The sequence below is a fragment of the Engystomops pustulosus genome, chromosome 2 (assembly GCF_040894005.1).
Source record: "Engystomops pustulosus chromosome 2, aEngPut4.maternal, whole genome shotgun sequence".
Lineage (NCBI taxonomy): Eukaryota > Metazoa > Chordata > Amphibia > Anura > Leptodactylidae > Engystomops > Engystomops pustulosus.
Window position 1 is genome coordinate 143,083,621 of NC_092412.1, and position 19,965 is coordinate 143,103,585.

General features: G+C 39.5%; 1 protein-coding gene across 5 annotated transcripts in view; it reads right to left on the reverse strand.

Annotated features, from left to right (window-relative positions):
• Nucleotides 1-19,965, reverse strand: part of INPP5B (inositol polyphosphate-5-phosphatase B) — a 54,798-nt gene that overhangs the window by 2,774 nt on the left and 32,059 nt on the right. For all 5 annotated transcript variants that reach the window (XM_072136742.1, XM_072136743.1, XM_072136746.1 and 2 more), the window contains 14 exons: nt 18,750-18,851; nt 17,283-17,397; nt 15,287-15,403; nt 11,371-11,558; nt 9,535-9,646; nt 8,854-8,963; nt 7,081-7,216; nt 6,585-6,695; nt 5,256-5,421; nt 3,462-3,697; nt 3,255-3,368; nt 2,987-3,071; nt 2,087-2,214; nt 384-495 (listed from right to left, as the gene is read on the reverse strand). In XM_072136742.1, coding sequence (XP_071992843.1) covers nt 384-495; nt 2,087-2,214; nt 2,987-3,071; nt 3,255-3,368; nt 3,462-3,697; nt 5,256-5,421; nt 6,585-6,695; nt 7,081-7,216; nt 8,854-8,963; nt 9,535-9,646; nt 11,371-11,558; nt 15,287-15,403; nt 17,283-17,397; nt 18,750-18,851 — 1,832 coding nt within the window. The remainder of the gene's footprint in view (nt 1-383; nt 496-2,086; nt 2,215-2,986; nt 3,072-3,254; nt 3,369-3,461; nt 3,698-5,255; nt 5,422-6,584; nt 6,696-7,080; nt 7,217-8,853; nt 8,964-9,534; nt 9,647-11,370; nt 11,559-15,286; nt 15,404-17,282; nt 17,398-18,749; nt 18,852-19,965) is intronic.

Below are 19,965 nucleotides of genomic sequence, written 5' to 3' on the forward strand. Positions count from 1 at the left end.
CACTACGGCGCGATTCACAAAGATTGTGTGCCCGATTACCTGCATCTGTTGCTTCCCCGCTCAAGTCCGCCGGAGTTCACCATCTTCTTCCAGGTGTATGGAAGTGCGTTGGTTGCGACACAATTTTATTAAATCCCACACTCCGCCCGAATCAGTGGGATCGTCAGCACGCCCCCCCCCCCCCCCCCGATTTCTGTCGCTTGAAAGCCGGCACTGCTGCACCAAAAATCCAATTGCGTGCAACACAATCCCCTTCTAAATACCTGTCACAGCGGCGCAAATCCCGAAAATTTCTAAAAGCCAACGAAAGTGCGACTTGCAGGACCCTTGGTAAATAAGCCCCATAATTCCAGTGTGGAAATGCGATAATAAATAAATTTTACCTAAAATATTGATATCCAGGTGATTCTTTATGGAGTTACTTAGCAGTTCCCGTAAAAATGACATCAAGTATTTGAACACATTTTTATGATGCAGAGGCAAAATTGAAATAATCTAAAAGACATAAATATGAAGGATTATAGTATTTTCATGTACAAGTTAATATTCCATACACATTTGAATTCATAGCATACTTAACCTCTCAATAAACCCTGTATAAATCTGTGCTACATGAGGAATAGGACACACTGCACACACCAAGTAGAGGAGAAGCTACACCATGACAAACATGATATACTGTATATACTCGAGTATAAGCCGAGACCCCTAATTTTACCACCAAAAACTGGGAAAAACTATTGACTTTAGTATGAGCCGAGGGTGGGAAATACACTGGTCACAGCCCCCCCCCCACCACATAAGCCAGCTAGCCCCCAATAGAATATAGCCAGCCAGCCTGCCCCCATGTAGTAACAAGCCAGCCAGCCAGCCAGCCAGCAAGCCCCCATGTAGTAACAAGCCAGCCAGCCAGCCAGCCAGCCCCCATGTAGTAACAAGCCAGCCAGCCAGCCTGCCCCCATGTAGTAACAAGCCAGCCAGCCAGCCTGCCCCCATGTAGTAACAAGCCAGCCAGCCAGCCTGCCCCCATGTAGTAACAAGCGAGCCAGCCAGCCTGCCCCCATGTAGTAACAAGCCAGCCAGCCAGCCTGCCCCCATGTAGTAACAAGCCAGCCAGCCAGCCTGCCCCCATGTAGTAACAAGCCAGCCAGCCAGCCTGCCCCCATGTAGTAACAAGCCAGCCAGCCAGCCTGCCCCCATGTAGTAACAAGCCAGCCAGCCAGCCTGCCCCCATGTAGTAACAAGCCAGCCAGCCAGCCTGCCCCCATGTAGTAACAAGCCAGCCAGCCAGCCTGCCCCCATGTAGTAACAAGCCAGCCAGCCAGCCTGCCCCCATGTAGTAACAAGCCAGCCAGCCAGCCTGCCCCCATGTAGTAACAAGCCAGCCAGCCAGCCTGCCCCCATGTAGTAACAAGCCAGCCAGCCAGCCTGCCCCCATGTAGTAACAAGCCAGCCAGCCAGCCTGCCCCCATGTAGTAACAAGCCAGCCAGCCTGCCCCCATGTAGTAACAAGCCAGCCAGCCTGCCACCATGTACTATACTATCGGGTTAAAAGTGGAGTGGCATGGGATGATTGACTGGTCTGTGGCTCCCTATTATATATTTAACCCCTTAATGACCAGGCGTTATCACCCAGATAAATGAATGGTTTTTCACTCCCCACCTATCACTTTTTTATTTTTCCATGTAAGGAGCTCAGTAACGGCTTGTTTTTCTGCGTAACAAATTGCAATTGCATACTGGCAGAATTTAATATTCCATGCCGTGTACTTGGAAGCCTGAAAAAAATTCTGAATACACTGAAAATGCTCTACATTACATTAGTGCCAGGCTTTTGCATTGATCTCATTGGCACTAAGGCATAGCAGTACGTCCAGCTATATAAAGTACCTGCTCACTTTTACATACAGTTACATACAGTTACATACAGGCACTTGCCCAGGTAACATCTAGTAAATTTTACTTGGTTCACTGCTCAAATACTCATTAGTGTTTTCTTGAGATTATTTTCTGGCTGTGGGATGATCTGCAGTAAACATTGAGCAGTGACAATTAGTATTGTTACTGTTAGAGAATAAATAAGCACCTCATTACTGCTGTTATAATCTCCAGCACACTCCAAACATCTGTTATAGTGGTCGAAGCAGATGACAGGCTCTGGAAGACCCTCTAGAAAAAGCAATAATGCCTCAACAACAGAATGGTTGCTTCCAGCTTCAATAACGTTAAGGAAAACAGTCTACTTTGCTATATATATGCAGTATATACACAATACAAGAAACAGCCTTGTCCACAGCTTATTACAATAGTCTATTTGTTGTTCCTTGACCAGTATGAAAAATCAGCCTAGGGCTTTTTTCCATGATCTAGTTAATGAATGTACAGTTTTATACCAAGGAATTCACAGCTGAACTCACAGCTCCACCAGTCATACAATTCCCTAGATTTTCATCCAGTCACATCTTGCAGTGCAAGTCACAAAAAAAACAGAGGTCATAGTTAGATTGGAGGCCGATATTTTTACAACCAAAATAAAATCTACCATCAAAATCCATCATGATAAACCAGGGACTGTAACTCATAGATCCAGGCACCATGACTGTGGTAATCTTCTTATATTTATCATCAATTACCCCCTTCTTTCTAGAATTAATAAAAATGATTCTAAATTATGCTAAAGGGGCAGAATGGCTCTGGAGGGCGTTACCACTATCTCACCCTTTGCTCCCTCGGCAGTTCCCCCCCTCTCTCTGTCTAAGTTACTCCCACAGCAATAGAGGAAATTTCAGCATATAGTGGGAGGGAGAAGTGTGAAGCTATAGTACAGAGGGGCTCTGGTAACAAATATAAGAAAATGTGCCAGATTCTATTAGTAAGTGTCCCTGGTTTATCATGCCTGATTTTGATTTATCTTTAATAAACATGGAATACAGCACCATAATGATAATGCTAATGCCATGGTTATATTTTAAACCTTAAAGGATACGAATTGATTCAGGAAATCCAGTATCTAAACAGTCTCTAATAGCTTCAAATTCAGATCTTAACCCAGGCTGCTGAAACAAGTCTTCCTGCAATTAAAGGGAAAAAAAAGATTGTTATTTTATCATCATATTTACACGACACAAAAATAGGTAACAAAGTAATTCTGCATCCATCAAAACTGACTGCAAGCATTTAACAGACACTGGTGCAAAATTATTGAATATGCCAAGACTCTGCCAGGTTTATTTTTTTAATAAGCGAGAGGTCACCTGTTGGGATGCATTCCGGTGTAAGTGATCAATCATCATCCATAATTCTTTGGGTACATCTAATGGTTTCTCTGCACCAACAAAATCATCCTTCATTTGAAGAGGCATATGTGCCTATAAACAGAATAAGAGGAAAAAAAGCTGATATTGTTAATGCACTTAAATCCATCTAGTTTTACAGAATGTAGGTAAAAGTAAAGTTCATACCAGTTCTCGGATTGTGTCTGGAGACATGTCTCTGATCGGCTCCCTCATATAACATAACATCTGAATGGAGGAACCGAAGCAGCTGTGCAGATAATCTCCAGTCACAGATAAGAAGAAGTCTTTGCCTCTGTCAAGGTGCAGAATTAAAATGTCTTCCAATTTCTCCTCTCCAGAGTTTAGTCGAGCAGCCGTTTGATTATTGACAAATAACTCCAATTCTATTTGAGCTTCTGATCCTAGAGATAGAAAAACAAAAAGGTCATATTGGTACAGAAAAAATAGTGGCAATATACAAACAAACAGTTAGAAGCTTCTAACAACAAACTCCAATCCCCCCAAAAAATAGTTTTTTAGGGAAATGACAATTCCTTGCCATAAGCAAAAAAAAATCATACTGAAGTCAAGATACTGACTACAGTTTATAAATATAACATTCAAAGCCAGCCAAAAAAGATATTATAGAGTTATTATTAAGATGAAGATAAAGTACTGTGCTTCATCTCCCCAGGATTTGGCTTCAGGGCTCCTACGGATACACAAATGAATGCCTGGAATACTGCAGCAAGCAGAGCAAAATATCTTCACATGCTATGCAAAAAAATACCATATCACCCTCAACGTGGATTTTAAGGAAATGTAAATCTACCATTTGCTTTTATGTATTATGAACCAAACATACCTTGAGAATGCTGTAGCTAAACTCTAGCTACATATCTTGTTTGATCCCTGAAATGATTGGTTTTGCTGAAAAAACAATTATAAATAATAATAATGAGGCTCCGTCGCCCTGTGGCTGCCCCGGAGCTCTCCTTACCCTACTTATGCACTGCCAAGCAATACACTGCAAAGCCAATACACTGTGTTGTCCCTGACAAGCAGAAGTAATCAATCACTGCACCATCACCCAGCTGCTGTGTATTAGTCATTCAGCTCAGGTTGATAAGTCCTGCCTGAACAGTTCCTGTGTATCTGGAAGTAATGTGTTTAGTTGCCCAGCTTTGCCAATGTCCTTGTTTTTTGAGCAAAACCCCTAAGGTCAGGGATTAAACAAGATATGTTTCTGCATCAGAGTCACTACAGAATTCTCAAGGTATGTTTGGTTCACAGTGCATAAAAACAAATGGTAGATTTCCTTTAATACAGAATCAAATGCCTCACTTCGACTTTCACTAAGGACATCATGCACCATACCGATTTGTAGCAGACATTTCTGCAATGGGCACATTTGTTATCCCTTGCAATAATCCCTATGTTTACCGCAGAAACACAGATAAATGTATGGTTTTTCAGTCCCAACAAATCTGTTGCATGCATAGTATTGTGTCTTCATTAGAAATAGACTAAAGCTGCGCCAAATTTATCATTCAGAAAAAATCACTATGATAAAATCGGACACATTTTCAGACTGCCGATTTACACTGTCCAACTACAGGCAGTCCCCCGGTTACATACAAGATAGGGTCTGTAGGTTTGTTCTCAAGTTGAATTTGTATGCAAGTCGGAACGGTTTTAAAAATGTTGGGTTGTCATAAGAGCCAGGATTAACAATAAAGCTTACTTGCAGACACCTTTGATAACTGTTATAGCTGTTTATTTTAGCCTGGGACTAAAGTGCAGTAAATTACCAACATCCAGAGGTCTGTTTGTAACTAGGGGTCATCTGTAAGTCGGGTGTTCTTAAGTAGGGGACCGCCTGTATAAGTGAATGTGGGCCAATGACATGTAAATGGATATAGATAAGAATAAAATGTGGGAATACAGGGAGTGTCAGCAAGTAACACAAAGCGCATATACCTGGTGTAAGAAATCCTTTACTTGGATTCGCTCTGAGCCATTGCTTACTGTAGGACGGTTCATCCAGCTTACTTATGAATTCATACTGACAAGCCACCTGCCCATCATTGTGAATAGTGAATGTCTGGACTTGCAGCTGCATATACTTCACATCCTTGAAGTGAAACTGTGAAAGAGACGACACATCAGCATTTTAAGCTTCCTTTATTGGTAACACTCAACAATAAGTTTCACTGTGCATGCCTCAGCATTTTCATCTACTGAAGAGGATGCACATATTTATACTGTATATATCATTCATACTAGAGAAATGTTTTTCTACTGGTAGCTGTTTGCCTAGTGGATTCTAAGAACAAGCCATTATGTCAGGTCCAGGCCAGCACATTACATAACCTTCCTATACACACACAGGTCAATTTAACTCACCATCAAAGGAATCTACCACTAGGATGAAGGATTGTAAACCAAGAAGCACTTGCATACTGCTGTGCCTCCGCTGCCAGAATTTGCTCTACCTTTAGCTTCTTATGACTTTGTTTTTACAAAAAGCAATGCAATATCCTACCCGGAACAAGGTAAGGGTATGGCCATACACAGTGTTTACTGAATTTACAATGCTCAGGTCTCGACCCAATCCCATATGTGTTTCCATTGAAATGCATGCGATTAGTAACCAACAGTACAGGGGGCTGGTTACTGATCACATGCATTTCAATGGAAACACATATGGGCCAAGCCATGCCTCTTGGCGTTTGCAAAGCATTTGTAAGGGTACAGTCACATGCTGCGTCTCATGCATGCATTTAAAAACGCATTGCAACAGCTGAAGAGAGATTTGCCTAATTAAACAGCTGTTAACATTTCTGTTTACAAAACACAACTGTCAAAGCAATGTTAACATATGCATTAACGCATGTGTTGGTTAACATGTTAACATTTGAGTTTTGTATATGCAAGTGTTAAAAGTTTAATTAGGCAAATTTCTCTCTAGCTGGCGCAATGCGTTTGTCGTATGACTACACCCTGAATGTAATGCAAACTCCATGTGTCACCACACCACACTAAGCAAGGAAACTGCAGTAGATATTTCAGGGAGTTTCAATATCAGAATAGTAATAATGCAACACAATGGGGTGTTCACATTATGAATCTACATTCATTTAATTAGCTTTTAAGTAAGCATACAATTTGTCCAATAAATACATACCAGTACCAGCATTTTTGGCCACAAATTGAATAGAAAAAGGCATTTTATACACAATTCTGCATTGACGCAGCATTAGATCAAGTCTTTAACAAAGAAAAGTGTTATCTTCCCGATAACTATACCTCTCGTTGAGAAAGAGTAGCTGAAGGAATGCAGTCATTTTCCATCTTGTCCAAAGAACGGACAATTTCTTCAAAGGTTTTTCTGTACAGCTCTTCATTGACCACTTTAACCTGTACAGATAATATGTAATTATTATGCTAAATATTTCATTCTGATATCAATTTAATCAGTTAAAAATTAGAAGAGTCTTGTTACGGGAGTTTGCTGGCAGGTTTCTTTTGTGAAACAAGGCATAACCTCCAGGCATCAATTGCGGATCAGGGGTAGTCTTTTTTGTTGCAATCTGAATAAGGTGGCACTGCAGTTGGTTGTTGACTATGCCAAGACTTGACATAGCGGCATACAGACTTTCTTAGTACTGCTGCCATTTTGTTTGAGCAATATGGGGTAGTCAAACTCCACTGAAGGGATGTTAATGGCATATTCTAGATGAACTAACCCCTATGAAGATTTGGAAGACAGATTCCCACAAAAGTTAAGATATAGTATACTTACCCCAATGTTAAAAATGGAGCTGACTGGTTTATGGTCACTTGTTTTTAGACACATGACACTTTGATAATCTAGCTGTGTTATATGTTTGCCTTTCCAAAGTATACGATCACACCAGGCAGGTGCACGGCATTTTTCACTACAGAGAAGATATTAATTTTATTTATTATTATTATAAAAATACAACAATTTGTTAGCAAAGTTACAATGATAGGATAAGAGAACCACCTACAAGATGGATCTATAAAACATAGTTTACAATCATTAGGATAAGACAGATTTAAAGGGATTTGCCAACCACAAGTGAAGGAATATTGATAATATTTACCATCACTTCCTAACAAACTGCTATGACCCTGTGATCCTTAAAATAAAGAAGCAGCTGCACTAGATGCTACTCTAGTGACCTACTCTATGCTTCTGCCCTTTCTTTCTGGGATTGGCAGGGGTCCCCGAGGCAAGACCCCAAGTTTTTATAAAGTGTTTGCTATGTACTATAAATGGGAATTCACAATTAAAGAAAGACGGTCTACTAAAAGACTCCTCAGCTCAGTTAAGCTACTCAGCATTTCTACTCACTGAAGCAGTCAATGTCATAATATTCAATGAGTGTCGCGTTCTTGAAAGGAGCCACATCAAAGGCTATATGGTTTCAAACTATTAAAAAGTGTCATCCGAAGGATAGAAGCCAAGTGTATTATTAATAAGTATAACCCTGCTAAATCACAAGAATAAAGGTCCACAAATAAGGGTCTCCATAGGGCCTCACTGGATTCAGGACTTCACACTTATGGGAAAAAAGCAACTTATGTACAAGGCCCAATTTAAATTTATCATCTATTTTCAATGATTTTGAGGTCTTCTAGTTATTAATAGGATTGTCCAAGAGTTCCAAAAAAATTAGGAGGGGAAGGCTTTTTTTAAAAAATAAATGTGTATTCACCTCCTCCGTCGCTCCCAATGCCCAGCACTGCAGTCAGTGTGTGGAGTTTGGGGAGCTTCAGGCCGTGCATGCCAAACCGTCACCATATCCCAATGCCTAATACAGTGCTGAGAGATAGAGACGAGTGGGCGTGGTTGGTCACCGTGGCTGGCCAAAAGTTTGTTTACAGGGGAACGGATCAGACAGACCATGGCTTGGAACATCCGGAGTGACAGATTTGGCGAGTACACGTTTATTTTTTAAAAAGCCCACCCCAGCCCGGCTCCTACATTTTTGAAACTCTCAAACAACCACTTTGAGGCATTACAGTTAACAATTTCTGAAAAAATAGCGATAAGCAAAAGAAAAAAAAGAAAAAAAGTTTCAGATGGGAAATGACACAACAATAGGACAATAAAAATAGATAGCAAAAGATAGAGCTTGCTGCTCATACAGTCTTATTTTGCAAAGTCTGGATCACGGGAACAAGGGATCACGTCCTCTTGTGTGCATGAAGCCTTAATGTAACAAATATAATGAGGGGTGTATTAGGGCTGGTACTAACAGAGGATTATGGCATTGATTCTCCTTAAGGGTCATCCATACCATAATTCCTCTTCGACCAAAATCAATGGGAGGCTGCCAAATGTACCTGCTCCAGAATACAACACCTTCACCGTCCATCACACTGTCTCGTCCATCTTAGCAGCTTCTATTAGGGAAGATAGTTACCTCCAGGTTCCATTTAGAAAAGATTAGTCGTTGTATTGTGATTACATTTTGCAAATGTTTTATTGTTTTATGTCATTAAATGTTTTATTGTTATTCATATGTCAACTTTTTCCTTAGCCTACCTTGTATCCCATTCATCAGAACCGGTGTCATATTTGTATGTAGGTTGAAATTGTATTTCTCCCTCTGTAAAACCGTCAAATACTGCCTTTTCCTCCATCTGCTGCTTCAGCTACATGAAAGACAGTTTGGGATATTTAGACTTCAAAGCATAAAAGATTTTTTTCTTACATCTTACAACTTCCTAACCTGAAATATTTGTAGTATTAACGGTACTTCTTTCAGACAGATCATTAATTTTTATAGTCACACAATTAGTCATGCAGGGTTATTGTTTTCTAAGTAGCTCATTCTTCACTTTGTGGAATTAGTCTCTTTAGTTCCACTCAGGATGTGGATCTACAACACTTGTGGCACATATGACATGAATATAAATAGCAATGCACTATTCCTGTGAGTGCCACATTGACAAGTACCACATAAAGCAGTATTTAAAATCACCAAGGTGCTAACCGCTGGCATTAGTGTTATCCCTGATTTTACAGCAGAATAAACCATCTCCAAATGCCAGGCCATATTATCTCAACCGAGTACAGGAAAATTCTGCAATTTAAACCCCCGATAAATGCAACAAAGGTGGGCTGGAACCAATTGTCTGAAAATTCATATGACGTATATATACACACGATTACTCTGTACAAATTTAAATAAACCAATTAGTGATGACACTGTGCAAGGCATACCTGGTCAAACTTGTAGAGTGTAATGTAGTCTTTGCATTCAATAAGTTTTTTAGCTTTCTCCATGTCAATGTCCTTTAATCTATAGTTTAAATCTCCAAGCCATAATATAACACTGTAAAACAAATGAATGGTATAGTAGCAATGCAATTCCAAGAGAATGAAGGCAACATTCAAACTTTTCCAGCCCTGTCTTAATTTTAATAACTAGAACAACATTTTCCACTCTCTAGTTTATTACCAACATCAGCCAACAGTGCAGAGTCAATAGGCAGACACCAAAGCCTGGAAAGTCTCTCGCAGATTTTCTGTTACAGTCCAAGGAAAGGAGCAGGAAGCAGATGACTGGGTCAACATCAAATTGTGATCCCATCTATATTCTGAGAGATTAAGCATTTATGGGAAAAAAAGAGAAAGTCTTGCTAAAAAAGTGCCGGCGTCTAATAATCCTACCTAAGGAGGATCCAGCACTCCTGGTTGCTGTCCTGGTGAAAGATGCTGATAAAAAGGATCACCTGATCTCTCAGAGAGCAGAGCCTCTGCAACACCCTCTTACTCCCAGTCTCCTGACACAAATCTGTGAATGACCTTAAATGACATCATTGGGTCACAAGACCCAGAAGCAGAGATTTCTCTGCTGCTAGACTGAGAAGTGGAGGCTGCATATACACAGGGGGTGAGGAGGCAGGAGAAGTGGAGGCTGCATATACACAGGGGGTGAGGAGGCAGGAGAAGTGGAGGCTGCATATACACAGGGGGTGAGGAGGCAGGAGAAGTGGAGGCTGCATATACACAGGGGGTGAGGAGGCAGGAGAAGTGGAGGCTGCATATACACAGGGGGTGAGGAGGCAGGAGAAGTGGAGGCTGCATATACACAGGGGGTGAGGAGGCAGGAGAAGTGGAGGCTGCATATACACAGGGGGTGAGGAGGCAGGAGAAGTGGAGGCTGCATATACACAGGGGGTGAGGAGGCAGGAGAAGTGGAGGCTGCATATACACAGGGGGTGAGGAGGCAGGAGAAGTGGAGGCTGCATATACACAGGGGGTGAGGAGGCAGGAGAAGTGGAGGCTGCATATACACAGGGGGTGAGGAGGCAGGAGAAGTGGAGGCTGCATATACACAGGGGGTGAGGAGGCAGGAGAAGTGGAGGCTGCATATACACAGGGGGAGAGGAGGCAGGAGAAGTGGAGGCTGCATATACACAGGGGGAGAGGAGGCAGGAGAAGTGGAGGCTGCATATACACAGGGGGAGAGGAGGCAGGAGAAGTGGAGGCTGCATATACACAGGGGGTGAGGAGGCAGGAGAAGTGGAGTCTGATTACAATAGGAGATCTGTTTGTGTGCATGTGATTGTAGCAGCAGATACATTGCAGATATTTGCATTTGACCACCAGGAAATTTTTAATAGGCATCAAATATATTTTCCTTTTTTTAATGTACTCATATGAGGTGCGTCATAGTAAGGTTCATCTTATAGTCTAAAAAATATGGTACTCGATTGTGAACCTGTTAATATACTGTTTAATAACAGTTTGGGGCTACTTTGTGGAGCTCTCGACAGGTTCCCTGGAGAAATATGTTTCAGGAACATGTGTTGGAGTAATGCTACTGTATAATATGCCATTTGCTTTAGTAATGGCTAGTACATCAGAAATTCCCTTATGTGTGCAAACACCTATTATTATTAACTAGCCAAATAGTTGTATGATCAATAAGAAGATTAGTAGTCCAAAGACCTAATATGATTAGTTTAGCCTGCTCAACCTGTTAGGACACTGAATGGTCATCCTTTTTGACATTAGCAGTTACAATGAATTAACACTGAGTAGGACACATACTCATGTTTGTGAATAGGCAGAGGGGGGAGTGTTGGGTCCACCTGTGGAAACTGCATCCTGGAGCAGATGTCTCTGAAGTCCTGGTTTCTCCTCTCATATTCATCAACATGTGCAGCCAGATGGGAGTTAACTAAACAAATGTGAGTGTTATGGAATCGGAAACGAATTGCCACACCTCCCTTGTTACCCTGAAAAGAATGCAAGAGCGTCAGCTACTTTTTCATAGTCACTGTGTTCTGCTACAATACGTTTAATCATGTATTTATCAGAAAAACAGGCAAAATAAATAACAAATGTGTAAGCAATGCATCTCGCATCCTTTTGGAATGTCACAAACTGAAACAAAAAGAAGAGGTTTTAATCTGCTTGACAACATACTGGTGGTGGTTTGAAAGGATCAATTTCTGCTGACAGGTTCCCTTTAAAGAAAAAATAAATCACTTGTTGACTGACTATTACTGTTAAAAGGCCACTAATATACTGGGGGGAGTGCATTAGGGCTGGCGTTTTAAAGAAAAATCTACCATCAAAATTGAGATAAACCAGGGACACTTACTCGTAGATCCAGGCACAGTGACTGTGTTGATCTTGTTATATTTGTTATCCATGGCCTCCTTCCTTCTAAAATCTACTTTTAATCCTTTAAGGACGCAGCCTTTCTTCGCTTCATTTTCTGCTCCCCACCTTCATAAATCTATAACTTTTTTAATTTCCGTGTACAGAGCTGTGTGAGAGCTTATTTTCTGCCTAAATTTTTTTACTTATTAGTGATGTTATTATTCCATGCCTTGTACAGGGAAGCTGTAAAAAAAATTCCAAATATGCTGAAATTGGCAGGAAAAAAAAAAAACATTTGCGTCACTTTCTTGTGGCCTCAGTAGGATCATGGTGCTACCAAATTTATATAGGTTTTATTGTTTTAATTTGTGAAAGTGTATTAAAACACAATGTGTACAGAAAAATCGTTTCGCCATCTTCTAATCTCTAGAACTTTTTCATACTTCAGTGTATGGAGCTGTGTGAGGTATCATTTATGTGAGGGTGAGCTGATGTTTTCATTGCTTCTATTTTGAGGACTATGCAACCTTTTAAATCACTTTTTATTACATTTATTACGTAAAATGGTGTAAAAGTCGCGTTAGGGCGTTATGTAGTTCACCGCCGACAATAACTGTTTTTATATTTTGATAGATCGGCATTTTGGGATCACAAAAAGCATTTGCGATTTTTACTGTTTATTTAGTTATATATCCATTCTAGGGAAAGGGGGGTGATTTTAAGTTTTTAATATTTTTTTTTTTTTTTCTCCACAATTTTTTAGGGGTTCATTACCCCTAGATGGTCTGATCATCCAACCATATATTGCCATACTACTGTATTGTATAATATGACATTTTTACATAGGATTCATTACAATGATCCACTTGCTGTTATGGCAACGATGACATCAGGGGGAGCTGCAATCTCAAAAAAGATGGCAACGCCAACTAGCTAGCATCTTTTAGATGCCGCTGGCATCTTTGCTGGCACCGTCCGCAGGTGTTAGCTACAATATGCAGCAAACTCCATACTCATACAGAGTATGAAGAGGGCTCCCTTCTTCATACACCCTTTATAGCTTGCCGACGGATATATCGATCAGTGAGCGTGAAGGGACAAAAATAATGCTTTGGGTGTTACCAGAGCTCCTCAGTGCTTAACCTGTTAACGCTCAGCGTCCGATATATCGGATGCTGAGCTGATGCCGGTTCAGCTCAAGATCTGAGCCGAACCGGCATCGGGAAACACGGGGTGCCGGCTGTAACATATAGCCGACACCCCAGTGTAACACCCCCGATTGATGATTGCTTGTTCATTTCCCATGGTGGAAATAGTAAAAAAAAAAAAAAAAATGTTTTTCAATAAAAAAAATAGTAATAAATAACCAAAAATGCCCATAAGCCCCATAACATATAAAGAGACATAACGCTAAAAAAAAGTCTAAAACATAACAAAAACCCCACATATATAGTATCACCGCGTCCATAACAATCCGTAGAATAAAACTAAATAATTATTGAACCCACACGATGAACGCTGCTAAAAAAAAAAAAAAAAAAAAATTAAAAACCCGCAAAAATTTTACCTATTGAACCCCACAAAAAAATGCAATAAAAAGTGTTCAAAAACCATATGCACTCCAGAATGACACTGGTGCAAAGTACAACATGTCCCGCAAAAAACAAGCCATCAACCAGCTCCGTAGCCAAAAAAAATAAAAATGTTATGCCACTTGGAAGACGGCAATGCAAAAATGATAGAATATTCCCACATTACGGTTTTATTTGGCAAAACAGTGAACACAAAAAAAAAAAAAACCCCAAAAAAGGAAAAAATCCAGTACAGAATTGATTATTTTTTACTCCTGCTCTCAAAAAAAAAGTTCTAAATTTTCGACAGTAGGTGATACCAACCCTAAAATGGTAACACTGGAAAATGCATCTCATCCCGCAAAAAAATGCCGTCACATGACCCCAATAACGAAAAAGCTAAAGTTTTATATCCTACAAAAAGGGGCCAATGAGGAAACTAAAATACCAGGAGCTGCAGGGTGCTCTTTCCCTTCTTCACCTCGATGTGCGCCCATAAAACAAGTAACTGACACATGTGGGGGGTCTCTGCACTCGCTGAACAAATTGTATGGTGGGTTTTCTCTTTTTATCTTTTGGAAATGTGTAAATTTTAGGGCTAAATGAATGTATAACTGACACAATTTGACCAATCTAAATTTCACCTCCATTTTTATTTCATTACTATGAAGATCTCAAGGGGTTAACAATCTTCGTAAAAGCTGTTTCTGATAGCTTGAGGGGTGCAGATTTGAAAATGGGTTGGTTATATAGGGGGTTTTTGATGCTATGTATGTAAAATTTCATTCAAAAAGGGATTTCAAAATAGTCAATTCTGAAAATACAGAAAATCTATGTTCGATTTGTAAGCCGCGTGACATCAAAATAAGATTATCCAGACATTTCAAAAATTATGAAAATGTAAAGTAGACATATGGGAAATGTTACTCAGCAACTTATTTAGGTGGTAAATCTACCTGTCTGAAAACGCAGTGATTTCGAATTTCGACAATGGCAAGTGTTTCAAAAAAATTCATCAATTTTTCTTTTATTTTGTAAATAAACGCAAAAAACTTATCAGCCAAAATTTACCACTAAAATGAAGTACAACATGTGGGAAAAAACAGTCACAGAATCATTTAGATAAGTAACAGTGTTGAAAAGTTATAACCATATAAAGCGACGCAGGTCAGAATACAAAAAATGGGACTGAGCATTAAGCTACAGAATGGCTGCGTCCTTAAGGGGTTAAGATATTTAGGTTGTTACAATGAGCAAAACATGTCACATCCAATCCCTTGCTCCCTGTCTAGCAGCAGCAGGAAAAGGTGAGACCTGCTCTTCTCATAATAACACCATATAAAGCTACAGCATGGAGCAGCTCTGGAAACACCCCTTAGAGCCCATCAGGCTGATTAGCAGAATTATAAAATGCTGAATTTTTATATTAGTAAAGTTTTCATGTTCAAAACATATAGCCATTTGTAACTAGGTTTTGTTTTGGAGTAGGGCTTAAGTGTCATGCTCAAATATCATACTAGGCCTTTTTTTATGGCGCTCTGTATGTCATATAAATAAAGGGGTTCTGGCTTCTACATAAATCTGAAAATGTGCTTTGCCACTGTAGATTATAGCAGGTAAAGTGGAGTGGGCGTACAGCCAACAAAACAGTTGAAAACTTATCGACAAGGCATAGTAAATGCCCTCAATATATCTGTGTGTACTGGAAACTATGGCATCAAAGCTCTATAACTGATGTTGCACTTATAATGATAACATTAATATATACACACACTTTATAAACTTACCATTCTTCCCATAATTCCAGTGCCTACAGTCTCTGCTTCCACCTCTGACACATGGCTCGCCAGATCCTTCTTGACATACAGCAGCAGCATTATCCCAACAAGTCGAATCAACTTAATCTACAAAAATTTAGAGTGCCAAGTGCTTAGTGCTGGTGGGAAATGTTTCCAGATTATTTTCCAGAGCCAGAAGAGGAGTTCTTGCGTTAAAAACATTTTCTTGCATTAGAAAATATTTTGACTGACTTGTTCCTCGATTATCAAAATGGAACAGAAAATGTCACTACCCAACAAGAATAAAAAATGTTATAAATGAATATTGCAAAAACCCAAATAACTACTGTAACATCTGGGTTAAAGCGCTAGCTGCTATAAAGACTATCAAATGAAGCAGATCATCTCTCTAATCAATGAAGATCTGGGCCAGGAAAACATAGCTGGGAATGTGAGCTACAGATGAAGATCCCGTTCCCTACTATTACCTCTGTATCTAGTTCTGTAGCTCACACAGAATAGCAAGTGATTTGTTTTAAATAATACGGAGCCAAAAATATCGGCGTCCGAATTGACATACCCCCTATGGCCTCTCAACCAGAATCATCTGAGGTGAAAACAGATTCCTTTCAAGAAAAAAAATTAGCTTGTCCCAACCCAATAGTAACTGCACTGCAGACCACACACACGGATGACACCTGTGAGTTATTCGTATGGTGTCCATTTTTTTCTCTCCTCTCCCTAGACTGCTATGAGAAGACACAGACTGCAAACAGAGTAGGTCCTGTTCCTGCCCAAGAGTTTTTCTACTAGAAAATCATTCTGGACGGCCGGAAGCTCCCTGTGCGCCCCTGTATATAAACCAGCGCACAGAAGAGACTGACCGCGGCGCGGGACATCGGCAGCACCGGGCGAGGCAAGTACACGTTCATTGTGTTTAACTAGCCCATCCCAGCCCGGTCCTCAGTATTTTTTAACAACCGGATAACCCCTTTAACTTTACAAATAGAGACAGCAGTGCAGAACTTTTAATAGATGTACAGTGGGTACAGAAAGTAATAAGACATTTTTCATGCTATGTTTTAGTGCAGCCAATTGGGAAGATCAAAAAAGTTCTTTTTATTGCTCATTAATGGACATCTTGTCAAGAAAATGTAGATATTTTTGCTAATTTATTAACCCCTTTCCGCCGAGTGACACTTATGTGTCACTATAAGTGGTTATAACTTCGGAACACTAACATATCCACGTGATTTTCAAATTATGTCTACTTTACATTTTCATAATTTTTGAAATGTCTGGATAATTTATTTTGAGGTCACGTAGCTTACAAATTGAATATCGATTTTCTGTACTCAGAATTGACTATTTTGGGATAAGTAGTGTTTTAAATGAAATTTTAAATATTTAGCATTAAAACCAGCAGGTCATTAGCAGTGACAGCCTATGCACATGCATGATGTCATAGACGCCATGTTAATGGCACCGCCTGCAGGCCCCCAGGGCTGCCATAGCAACGGTCATTGCACCCGAAGAAGGAACATGGGTGCCAATCGTTGTGGAAAGCCCCCACAAAGGCAAGTTAAATGCCGTGGGCGTGCTGACCGCAGCATCTAACGGGTTAAGCATCCCCGATCGGAGCCAACTCCGACCACGGGTGTTACTCAGTGGTAAATTATGTATAAGCATTTTTCTGTCAAGATGGGGTGTAGAGTGTATATTAAAAAAACAAACAAAAATAAAACTTTTTTGACCCACCCATTGGCTGCACTTTCCGTACAGACTGTATATTGGTAAATTACCTAAAATCCTGCGAGACACAGACACACACACACAAAAACATGATGTGCCCAACCTCTTTAAGCACGCAGTAAGGAACCCAATATTCTCTTGTAAATCTAACCATTTTGTTACTAAAATATAAATATGAACACAAATGTAAAATGTAGCATGTAAAGAAAAAATACTCAAGAAGAATACAGCAATTATTGAAATATTCTTGTACCTTTGCATATTTAGCTCCTGGGTGTAGTCCCTCAGAAACAGCTTTAAACCATTCTTCTTCCTTGGGTGTATCATTAAAGAAAAACGCTTCCTTGCTTAGATCAAGCTCTTGAAATCTAGGAATGAAAGGAAGTTCTGAAGTTCAGATAACAAATACAATAATAGCAAAGACTAACCCAGAAATGAAACAGACAAAGAAAGGAATATAATGAGAGAAAGTAACCAAATGTAAAATTAAGCAGCAAATCACATCCACATTTTCACTGTAATATGAAAATGATAAATTATAATTATATATACAAGGGCGGTTCAATAAGTACCCGTGTTTGGCGACAGAGGGCGTTCCCGAGGGAAGTTGGTGTTATCTTAATCTCAAACAAGTTGAGGGGGACAGAGAAATCCTGTATGGGTTACTGTTTATCATACCCTACTACCATAGTGTAGCCCCCTTACTAATAATCGCACCTAGTCTGTTGCCCAAAAAAAAAATGCTAAATATGAAAACTAAGGATACCCCTCAGAACAAGGGGAAAGAGGACGAGACTAAGATGATAAAGCACTTGTAATAAAATGAATTTTTATCTACATGTATATTGACGGCTTGAGAAGGTCACTATAGAATACTGCAGCATAAAGTGACCTCTCAGCAGTAAATGCCAGTTCTTACCTAATTGAAACGAGTAATATACTCCACTATATGGGAAGACCGCGTCCCCAAGTTGGCGTTATCATCGTCTGCTGCCATCTAGCAAATGACGGCAAAACAAATTTCAGACTGATTAATAGGGTAGTTTGGATTTGGCAGCCATTGGAGTAAGACGTGTTTCGAGATTTTCACTAAGATGGAAAAAGTATTTTTTTCACCCGATCTGGCTCGGGTTGTTCCCTAACATGAAGAAATGCCTTGCGGGGAAAATTTTTAGCTCAAACAAGGAAGTCATCGCCGAGACAGAGGCGTATTTTGGAGTCCAACAAATGCTTTATTTTTGGAGGGGTTAAAAAATGGCAAGAACGTTGGGAGAAGTGTATCTTTCTAAAAGGGGACTATGTTGAAATTTTTTATTTAAAAAAAATAAAAATAAAATAATGGTGTCTTCATTTCTAACACGGGTACTTATTGAACCGCCCACGTATATGTATATAGATATATGGGGATATATGCAACAAAATCTGCATGATGCCTTTTGCATATTTTTTGTAAATTGGGGTGAAAATGCACAAGATATATAATAACTAACTAGACTAATCATTTCTAATTTGCTGGTAGGTACATTTTCTATGTAATGCAACTATTGTACCACCATAACACCCTCAAGTGCTGGACTTCTGCTGCAGATTTTTCAACCTTTGGTAGCCCCATACAGCCTCAGGTTTTCTTTCCTGTACATCAGGTGGAGTACAACCTTTCCACTTCAAGCTGGATCATCTCTTCATGATCTATCTGCATAGTTACAATTTTATTACATACCCAATACAGTAAACATCAGGTGGCTCAGGATCCACACTGAGCCAAGGTTGTAAGATCTCTTTTGGGGACTGTCCATTGACATTGTATGTTCCAACAAAAAACCTAAAGAAACATGTATAAAATGGTTAAATGTGGATTACACTGTCCAATACAGAAAAATATATAATTTCTGATTAAACTTTCCCATTTCGATTTCTCATGAAATCTTAACATTTAATATCTATGGCATTACTGAGAACAGACTGAGCTTAAAGCAACAAATATTAGTCCTTTTTCATAGTGACTTTGGAAACTTTAACTATTATGCACCTAATTCTTTTTATCCTTTTTTCCTCTGTTGTTCTTGTTTCTATTTTTCAAGTAAAGAATTGCAAATGAAGGCTGAAATTAAACAAGAAAAGAGGCGAGCATGTGAAGCATTCCAACATTCCCCAATAAGAGAAATAACATTTGTGATGTACAACTATACATTTTTTTTTAGTCTGAAATGTAAGGGGTCTTAATTAAAAAGGATATTAAAAAGTCAAGCACAGCAAGGTTGTTTTGCTGCAAGAGACACACTCAAACTATCAGAAAACAACTTTTAGGAAGATTATAAATCCCCTTCATTTAGCCCTAAAAATTACACGTTTTCAAAAGATAGGAGAAATTTCCTATCTTGAGTACGGAGACCCTCCACATGTGGCCGTTACTTGTTTTATCATCTCTAACATGATCAATTGCAACAGTTCTTGCGTACTATATGGCAACATGCACACAATGTCATATTCAATACATTGGTAGTACCATTAGAATGCAAAAACACAACTATCAGAATACATGAGGGAAGCCTGTAAACTGAGCCTCTAATTACTAAAAAACAACGATTTTAAAAGGTTACTGCCCCCAAAAGAGGAGGATATAATAAACTTAAACTTCGTGTTTCAAGATCCAATATATCTCTATATTGCGTTCACCAAATAGTGACACATGTTCACACAAATACATACAGGAAGTCCCCTAGTTAAGAACACCCGACTTACAGACTACACCTAGCTACAAATGGCCATCTGGATGTTGGCGATTCACTGTATTTTAGCCCTAGGCTATAATAAAACAGCTGTAGGAATTATAAAAGGTGTCTGCAAATAAGCTTTATTGTTAATTCTGCCTCTTATGACAACCCAACATTTTTCAAATCCAATTGTCACAGAGATTGTTATTGTAATACTGTATG